Genomic DNA, 10,211 nt, shown 5'->3' with positions numbered 1-10,211 from the left:
GAAGGGAGGGGAGGATGAGGCAGGTCGACCATCTGTGCTGTGCTCGGGGGGCGTGCGCTTAGACCAGGGTCTTGGAGAGGAACCTGGCACGGGAGAGGACCTGTGGGTCGTCGTCTGCAGCCCCGGCCGCCCAGAGTGTCGGGGAGAAGCGGAGGGCTCATGTCCGCTGGGAATTGTTGGCTGTTGGGGAAACTTTCCTGCCAGGTCAGGCATGGCATGGGGGGCTCTGTTTGGAACGTAGGTCGTCACTCGGAGTTTACTCCTGTTTACAAGGCTGCGCAGCAGGGAAACGGAAGAGTGGGGGGAGGTGGGGAGCCTTCGGCAGCCGCGAAACGCACAGAAGTCTCCTCTCCGCGAGGCGCCCCTGCGCGCTCTACCAGAAACTCGGTTTCGCAGCGACATTTATAAGAGGCCTATTAGCATATTGGGAACGTCCAGCTTCGACATTCTTTTGATTGGCTGTGGCGTCCCCATGGAATGTCCTTATCAGTCCGCTCCTGAGCCATTGGTCGCTGGGCCGGATGGGGGCGGGCCTTGCGCTGTGACTGGCACCGATCCGTGTTTCCGCGGCCTTCTTTTTTCTCTTTCGTGGAGGGACTGGGAGGAGGGAGGAGGTTGAATTGATTTGAATGTCTTCGGGTCGCCCGGCTTCCGGCCTTGGATTGGCTATCGGCGCTGCGGGGTGGGCCGTGTTCCCCAATTCTGCTCCGTGATTTGCTCCCCGTCTGGCCTCCGCCTGCGGCCCGATGACCCCCCATAGGCGGTGGTTCCCGGGGCGGGGTGCGTCGCCCGCTGGACGCCGCCCCATTGGCCTGGTGATGGCCCCGCCCTGACCAGGACCCGAGCCAGGCAACTTCCGGCCGCGGAGCAATGGCGGCGCCCCGGTGCCGGAGGCAAGGCTTGTCAGCTGTGTTCCTGGCTCCACTGAGGACGAAGCATATGCCTCCCACCCCGGCCCCAGGGATCCGCGGGACAGGCCAGCGGCCGCGAGGAACGGGGGAAACGTGAGTGACCCAGGAGCTGTCGGTGCCCGGGATGGCTCGGGTAGTGCAGTGATTGAAGAACCGGGGTATTTGTGTTTGGCGGCCTTTGCAGAATTCGTGGTCACTGGCACTGTCAATTAGCACTTTCCTAGATGACGAAAAAAAAAGCGTCTTCTAAAAATGTCCTGACATCCACGTCGTACCCCTTAAAGATACTTCCTTCTTTACTCCTATGAAGAAACCTGTCACTGTTCAGTGAATACATGCTGCGCTCCTTACTTGGCTCCTGCGGAGAGAATGAATCCCACCCCACCTGGCACCTCTGAAGCTAGTGCTGTTGAGTGAGCTGTAAAGCCTAACCCGTCATGATAATAGTCATAACACATTGGGTTGGCACTTACTATAAATGCAGCACAGTTCTAAAAAATTAATAAAGACCTGTGTTGCAAGTCAAAGTTGCTTACAGCCTTTTGCTCGGTGTGCATCACTTGGAGATTAATTCATAAGGATGGATAATAACCTGCCAATTTTAAATGGCCTTTGAGGTTGTTCTTGAATTATTGGATTCAAAATTATTTTTGAATTATTTTTCAAGTGTTATTTTTTAAATCCCGCCCAACCACCCACCATGGGAAGTCAGCTTCATAAAGAACTTAAGTGCAAACCTTATGTAAAAATTAAAATACATTTCTGATCATTGGAAAGGTCAGATTAAATTTTGCTGCATTCTTATTTAAACCTTAACATTTCTTTCGTAGTGCCATTGCTTTCCCACAGTAATGTTGCTGTGGAGCATTTCTAAGTGAGAGGGGTCAGCAGCCGTTTGGGCTGATGGGGCTGAAGAAACGGGTATCCTGGCCAGATGTCTCCCTGGTTTGCACTGGTGTTCCTCCTGACAGACATGTGTACTTGCACGGCTTTGTTAATGGAGCACTTTGCTTGGGGCATCCAAGAAATACATACCATTATGAAGGTGACAATTACTTATTGCTAATGTTGTGATGTTTGTTTCTTTCCTATAAGAGAGGCTTCACATGAATGTAAGCTTGCTTGTGATATAAAAGAAGCTGTATTTATTAAAATTTTAAATTAGCCATATGGTAGAATTGTCCTCTTTTCTATGAAGTGTTAAAACTGTCTCTAGAAATTTGGCTACTTATTAAACCAAATGATAGTTTTGTAATGTGCAGTTTGTTTAAAAATAAATGGCAGAAGCTCATTTTAAGATGAAATAGAACTTGGGTTAAGAGAGGCATAGCTATTTATTTTCAGAATTAATTACTATAAGAGACTGTAAGGCTGTGGCATTCCTCCTTCCTGGTGAGAGACTTCCTGTCTACATCAGCATTCGCGACTCCTTTGGGGGTCAGACGACCCTTTCACAAGGGGCACCTAAGACCATCGGAAAACACATATATAATTACATATTGTTTTTGTGATTAATCACTATGCTTTAATTATGTTCAATTTGTAACAATGAAATTGGGGGTCACCACAACATGAGGAACTGTATCAAAGGGTCGCGGCATTAGGAAGGTTGAGAACCACTGGTCCACATTGTTTCTCTAAAATATCTTCAGAGCTATTTTAGTTTAAGAATATAGCCTGGAAAATAATACTTACTGTTTAGCTAAACTTCAGTGTTTGCCTAAGTTCATATGTTTACCCTAATTTTAGATTTATCCCTTATAACTATTTGGAAATTAAACCTGGGTGATAGCCACATTTTATACATTTTCTCCCCACATCTCCACACACACACTTCATAATGGAGAGGAGGATTCCTGGTTTTGAGAGCCTGAAAAAGGTTTTCAGGAGAAAAGTCTGATACTATCTAACTGTACTATTTGGGGAAATAACTGGAAATTTCTACCTGTGTATTTAGGCTTTTGGCAAGAATGTTTATTTTCCTTATTTCAGTCAGATTTTTTAACAGCTTTTATTTCTTGAGAAATTGCCTAGTTACATTTTAAATTCACATTTACTGTCTTCCTACCTGTCTGAGAAGATTTACATTTATTTTTAATTTATTTTAGTTATGTTTTACAATCTGTAGCTATAAACTTATTATTATTTAAGCAGTAAATGCAAAAGCAAAATCAGCAAGGCCAGATTGTCAAACCTTTCCCCTTCAGTAATACATGCTAGGATGAAAATGATGTGACTGATAAATTGTAGCTCTGGATTATAAGTAACATTTATTTTTATTATTTTATAAATCCTCACCTGAGGATATTTTTCTGTTGCTTTTTAGAGAGTGTGGAAGGGAAGGAGGGAGTAAGAGAGAGAGAGAGAGAGAGAAATATTGATATGAGAGAGACACATTGATTGGTTGCCTCTGGCCTGAGCCCCAACCTGGGCCAGGGATGGAACCTGCAACCCAGGTAAATGCCCTTGACCAGGAATTGAACCCAAGACCTTTCAGTATTTTGGCCGACACTCTTAACTACTAAACACCAGCAAGGGCATAAGTAATATTATATACATGCTGTAATCTCATAGGGTATTGTGGACATTAGAACATAAAATAAAAGGAATAAAGGCCTTTAAATTATTAGAAAATATTTGAATAAAAACAATGGAAATATAGAACATAGTCACAAATTTTATTGAAAATAAAAATTTGGACCCCACCGCTTCATCTAAATGTGAACTTTCCCCCTAATTGCCCATCCCAGGAGTATTTGTTACTTACGCTTCTGCACGCACACAGAATCCCTTGGAGAACTTTGACTGGTACTATGCTAAATGAGAGCTGTGTTGACATTTGTATTTAGTTCCAGGGATTTTTTTCAATAGGAAAAAGAAAAGATCTGCTGAGAGAGGCTATACAAGTTAATCAGATTTTTCATACTAAGAAGCCTTGCATTGATTATTTCTGTGCTTTGAAATTACATTTTCATAGACTAGAGAATTAAATAAAAAGCTTGATAATGTTATAGTGTGGGTGTAATGCTTACTTTTTCCTTTGCAGAAATCCTGAAGGAGCTAGATGAGTATTACGAGAAGTTTAAGCGGGAGACGGACAGCAACCAGAAGAGGAGAGCGTTGCACTGCATTCAGAGAGCCCTGATCCGCAGCCAGGAGCTGGGCGACGAGAAGATCCAGATTGTGAGTCAGATGGTGGAGCTGGTGGAGAACAGGACCAGGCAGGTGGACAGTCACGTGGAACTCTTTGAGGCACACCAAGAGGTCAATGACACCACTGGCCACAGTGGCAAAGCCGGCCAGGATAAGTCCAAGAACGAGACAATCACACAGGCAGAAAAGCCCAATAACAAGAGGTCTCGGAGACAGCGCAACAACGAAAATCGGGAGAATGCAGCCAATAATCACGATCATGATGACATCACCTCAGGAACGCCTAAGGAGAAGAAAGCAAAGGCCTCCAAGAAGAAGAAACGCTCCAAGGCCAAAGCAGAGAGGGAAGCATCCCCTGCAGACCTTCCCATCGACCCGAACGAGCCCACGTACTGTCTGTGCAATCAGGTCTCCTATGGAGAAATGATCGGCTGTGACAATGACGAGTGCCCCATTGAGTGGTTCCACTTCTCCTGTGTAGGACTGAATCATAAACCAAAGGGCAAGTGGTATTGTCCCAAGTGTCGAGGGGAGAACGAGAAAACAATACAAAAAGCCCTGGAGAAATCCAAAAAGGAGAGGGCTTATAACAGGTAGTTGGTGGACCTTGCTGAACAGGGAGGAGAACTAAGCCAGTGTATTTATTACATTGCCACCTTTGGTGAGGCGCAAAGACTGTACAATGTATATTTTTAAAGAATGTTAGAAAAGGAGCCATTCCTTTTGTAGGGATGGCAGTGATTCTCTGCCTTTTGTTTTCGTTGGTACACGTGTAACGAAAGTGATCTGTGGATCAACATTTTAGAAACTTACAAATATAGGTTTGAATTAAACACTCAAGTGAGTCTCAGACTGTTGTTTCTTTTTTTGGCTGGGAAGTTGATTTGGAAGCAACCTAACACATTAAATGTAAAAAGAAAAGATTCATTTAGCTACTGTTTTATTTTAACAAGAATAATGTTACTTCAGGAACAAATTTTTAAAAAATTAGCCAAGTTGCTAAATCTTCTTGCTATCATAATATATATCCATATAACAATTCAATAAAAAGGTTTCAAGTTTAAAGATTATTTTATCAAAAGGTAAATTGTCATTTTACATGACAAACATTTTATATTCTGTCATGTTACCCCAAATGGCCAGATTTAAATGATTGGGTACATTTTTTATTAAGCCAAGTGGAAGTGGTCTAGTCATGGAATTTCAAAATCATGCTTTTGCTATTACACATCCTAGTGTAGCGTATTTAATTTATATAGGGTATATAAATGTACATTTCCAAGTGAACTTGCACTTGTTGTATTATAATCAGAAGTGCAGCCAGATGCCATTGTGAAATGAAGATGTGTTCCCTGCTATGTGCATGAGAGCTGTATAGAAGTGACATCAAGAAATAAATGAAATTTAGCTAGTTCCTCTAGCAGTATATTTAATTTTGACATAAGTGATTTTTAAATTTTTATCTTAAAAATTGGTACACCAGCAGTTTAGACAAAGCCTTAGCAAAATTTTGTATTATTGTTCTCACTTATTAATGAAGTAGAAGTTACATAATTGCTGGCAAATAAATGTCAAAAGAGTATATAACAAGACCAGGAGTTGGAAAAGTATTGCCCACAGGCCAAATCCAGCCCTCCACCCGTTTTTGTATGTCTGTGAGCCAAGAATGATCTTTACATTGTTAAATGGTTAAAAAAAAAAATCAAAAGAATTCTATTTTGTGACACATGAAAATTATATGAAATTCAAATTTTAGTGTCCATAAATAAAGTTTTATTGGCACACAGCCATGCTCATTCACTTACACATTGTCTGTGGCTGTTTTTGTACAATGGCAGAGTTGAGTGGCTGTGACAGAAAGATCATATGACCACAAAGCTGAAATTACTTTTATTTTCTGGCCCTGAGTTTGCTGACTTGGTTTAGACTAACTTTTTGCATGCTGATCTGTGTCCTTATCTGCCCATATATTGAAAGGGTCAATGGGATTTCCATTTCTAAGTGAGGCATGAGTCACTTTACCCATATATTGCAGAGAATTAGTATCTCTCCATAGTTGTTCTACATCCTCTATGAAGCTGCCACGAGGAAGCTTTGAGTAACCACTGCAGCATCTAAGAATATATGTGGCATTTGTTGTAAGTAAAACAAGTTGTTTTTTTATTATTTGATAAACTATTGAGAACTTTGTGTCAAACTTAAAGTGTTCTTACAGTGAATTTCCATTGTAAGGGGCGGTTGTTAGAGCAATGCAGATTGTACATGATCATACATGAAAATGAACTTTTTGCATATTAGTGCCTACAAATAGGCATTTACTTTCCAGCAAAACTCCAAAACATTTGAAAATCTTGAGTGCTAAAATTTGGTAAGATTTATTTGGTTTCTGCTCTTGGCATTGAACAACAAACAAAAAATACACTATATGAAATAATTTTTAAATACTTGATAATAATTCAATGATAATAAAAGTAGTTTAAAAGAATCTTTGCTTACATAAAACTACTAGTTTTTTATTTCTGTTTTAATTAAAGCTAATAATGAAAATTAAGTTATGGGAGTGAAGATTGAATAGAACACAGTTGCTAATACCAGATTTCTTTATATTTATTTAGTTTTCGTGTGAACAGTTGTATTAGAGATAAGCACAGAGAGGCCAAACCTTGCTGTATTTGAATGCATCTTTGTCCTTTAGGGGTTTGATCTTAATTACTTTTGCCTAACTATTGACCCATGGTTTTTCACTTTCAAAAGACCTATTTCACATAGCATGGTTCTGAGAAATAAATGAAGGTAAGTGAATGACACTTGGATGATGTTAATCAAATGCTGGATATTTTTTTCTGCCTTTAATGATGTTTCAATAAGGACAAATGGAGAGGCATTTTTTTTTTCTTTGAAAAATATGGAACATTATAGAGGCAGGGATTGGATTTGGCAGTCTTAAATCACTTTTAATTCTCTTGGAAGGAAAAGTTTAAAAATCACAGAAATAGGGGAAGGAAAGGGACATTTGTAATACTTTCAACAATAATTATTTTTTTAAAAAAACCACAGGTAAGTACTTAGTACATCAAGATTTAGACTTTAATTTTTAAATTTATTGATTGATTTTAGAAAGAAAGAGAGAAAGAAACATTGATTTGTTGCTCCACTCATTTAAGCATTAATTGGTTGATTTGTGTGTGTGCCCTGACTGGAGATCAAACCCCACAACCTTGGATTATCAGGACTACACTCTAACCAATTGAGCTACCTAGCCAGGGCAAGATTTAGGCTTTAGATATTGATTAAATACAATAAATAGAAAGATCCACGTAACTCTGGGGCAGTGCTAAAAATGGGATTGAATTTTTTTTGAAAATAGATTAGTGAAAAGCTATTGTAGAACACTTGCTTATTTTTTATTAAAACTTTTTAATTGAAGTGTAATTGACAGCATTATTTCCAGGTGTACAACATGATGATTTGATATTGTGTGTGTTTTGAAATGATCACAAGTCTAGTTAACATTTGTCATTATATATAGTTAACAATTTTTTTTTTTTAAGTACCTTTTTATTGATTTCAGAGAAGAAGGGAGAGAATTATCAATCAGCTGCCTCCTGCATGTCCCCTACTTGGAATTGAACCATGATCTCCTGGTTCATAGGTTGGCATTCAATCACTGAGCCACACTGGCTGAGCAGCAAAAATTTTTTTAAACCTTGTGATAAGGACTTTAAAAATTTGCTCTCATACACTTTTAAATATGCAACACAGCATTATTAACTATAGCCACCATGCTATACATTACATCTCCATGACTGATTTTATAACTGGGAGTATGTACTTACTTGTGACCTTCACCCATTTTACCCACTCCCACCCCTGCCTTTGGCAACCACCAGTTTCTTATATTTAACCAGAGACCCTGTACATGGATTCATGCGCTGGTGGGGTCCAAGAGCCTGGCCTGTGTCCTCTCACAATCCGGGACCCCTCAGGGTATCTCAGAGAGCCAGTTTCAGCCTAATACCTGCAGGCCAGGCTGAGGGACCCCACCAGTGCACAAATCAATGCACCAGGCCTCTAATATGCATATAAGATCTTTGGTTATTCTCTTTCCACCCTCGCCACTTCCCCTCCCCACTTCCCTCTGAGATTCATCAGTCTGTTCCATGTTTCCATGCCGGTGGTTTCTGCTCTTGGCGTTGAGCGTCTGCCCCCTGGTGGTCAGTGTGTGACATAGCTACCTGCCAGTTGGCTGGTCGCTTAGGCTTTTTATATGTATAGATAACCAAATTATTACAGTTCAGATAGGTTCTAAAATGTTTCTGTTAGAATGGAATACTTCATTTAAAACTGAACTAAGGACATTTGGTTCGTTCATTTAACTAGTGTGCATTGAGTAGTCATGGCTGGCATGCCTGGGGCAGGGGGCACAGAGAGGGCTGTACTCCAGGTCCTGAGAAAGAATACTGACTGCAGTGACAGGGCCCATGGCCACCCACAGAGATATATCTTCCAGTGACTCGGGCATTGTGGTGTTGTGTTGGTACCCTGGACTATCAGTGGTTACAAGTTCTGAAGTAATAAAGCATTTACCAAAGTAAAAGCCACTTTATTATCACTATATACTTATTTTAGAAAGACTGAGTACTTGAAATAACCTTTTGTGTCATTCATACAGTGTTCTGGGTAAAATGTATCAAGATATTAAACCCTTTCATTAGGCAAAATATGTTAACTTTTCATTAACTTTTTGTCTATGCACTTTTAAAGACTGCTTTTGCAGATCTAGCTTTTCTAGAAGTAATTTATGAATCGTTGTAATCACTGGCATGTATAGAACAAGATTTTAGGAAAAATTGTCTCCCTCTAGGTTATAGCTTGTAATCCAGTCCTCTTTAATTTTTTTGTTGTTTGTTAATCCTGATGCGATTTTTTCCCATTGATTTTTAGAGAGGGAGGGAGGGAGGGAGGGAGGGAAGATGGAGAGAAAGAGAGAAACATTGATGTGAAAGAAACACATCAATCGGTTGCTTGCTGCACACACCCTGACAGGCGCCAGGACCCGAACCTGTGACCCTTTGGTGCGTGGGCTGATGCTCACAGTGGTTCTCGACCCTTTAACACAGTTCCTCATGTTGTGGTGACCTCCAACCATAAAATTATTTTCGTTGCTATTTCATAACTGCAATTTTGCTGCTGTTATGAATCGTAATGTAAATATCTGATATGCTATATCTGTTTTCCGATGGTCGCGACCCACAGGTTGAGAACCGCTGCACTATGACATCCCAACCAGGGCCATTCCTCTTTCATTTTGGGGTCCAGGTGGTTTTACACGGTTTGGGAGGTAGACTTTTGGGTTTGTTTAATCTGGAGAACTTGCTAGTTAATTACTGCTTGAGACACTTATGTTCTCATCACCCTCTCAGGCTACATGTATGGAGGGCTCAGAAAGATAACTGGGAAAGAGGTGAATCAAGATAGTCTCTTGAGGTTTTTATGAGGGTCTTTGTTTTAAATATTTTAACTATTCGGTTGCTTTCCTCGCAAACCAGTGTGCTGTGTCCCCTCCCCCCAAAAAAGGATGACAACAAATACATAGTTTTAACTGGAATAAAGAAGAAGATTAGGTCACTTCCCTTGCCTCAGAACTTTGTATTTTTTAAAATATGTTTTTATTGATTTCAAAGAGAGGATGGGAGAGGGAGAGCTAGAAACATCAATGCGCCCTGACCAGTAATCTAACTGGGACATCCCTTCTCCCCTCTTGTTCATGGGTTGATGCTCCACCATTGAGCCATACCAGCCAGGCAGAACTTTGTATTACCAGATTTTGTTCATAAAGATGGGGTTGATACCTTCTCATTTAAAATCCCTACTTTAAAAAGAAGTCACAGCAAACAGTAACAGTTTAAATCATGATTTGGACCATTCAATGCTTTGTTAAACCAGAGTTTTCCTATTAAAATGCTTTAGTTTAGGCAACTCCTCTTGAAGTTTCTCAGCATTGCTGACATATAGAAATGACAGCCACCATTAATTGTTGGGTGCTAGTACTGTGCTAGGTTCTTTGGAGACTTTATGTAAACTCTTTAAAACAGCTCCGCCATGAAAATGTTAGTGTTTCTGGTGAGGATGCTAAGACCCAGGTGA

At 40.4% G+C, this 10,211-nt stretch overlaps 1 protein-coding gene across 1 annotated transcript; it reads left to right on the top strand.

Annotated features, from left to right (window-relative positions):
- Positions 1-597: 597 nt before the first annotated feature.
- ING1 (inhibitor of growth family member 1) lies at positions 598-4,914 on the top strand. Its single transcript, XM_015568434.1, is given in 3 exon segments — positions 598-987; positions 990-1,044; positions 3,958-4,914. Coding segments are annotated over 3 exon segments (876 nt in total). The 5' UTR covers positions 598-870; the 3' UTR covers positions 4,662-4,914.
- Positions 4,915-10,211: the final 5,297 nt, after the last annotated feature.

Source organism: Myotis davidii, unplaced genomic scaffold (genome assembly GCF_000327345.1).
Source record: "Myotis davidii unplaced genomic scaffold, ASM32734v1 scaffold242, whole genome shotgun sequence".
NCBI classification, from domain to species: Eukaryota; Metazoa; Chordata; class Mammalia; order Chiroptera; family Vespertilionidae; genus Myotis; species Myotis davidii.
The sequence above is the reverse complement of the archived record's forward strand: the minus strand, read 5'-3'. Positions and strand labels throughout refer to the sequence as shown.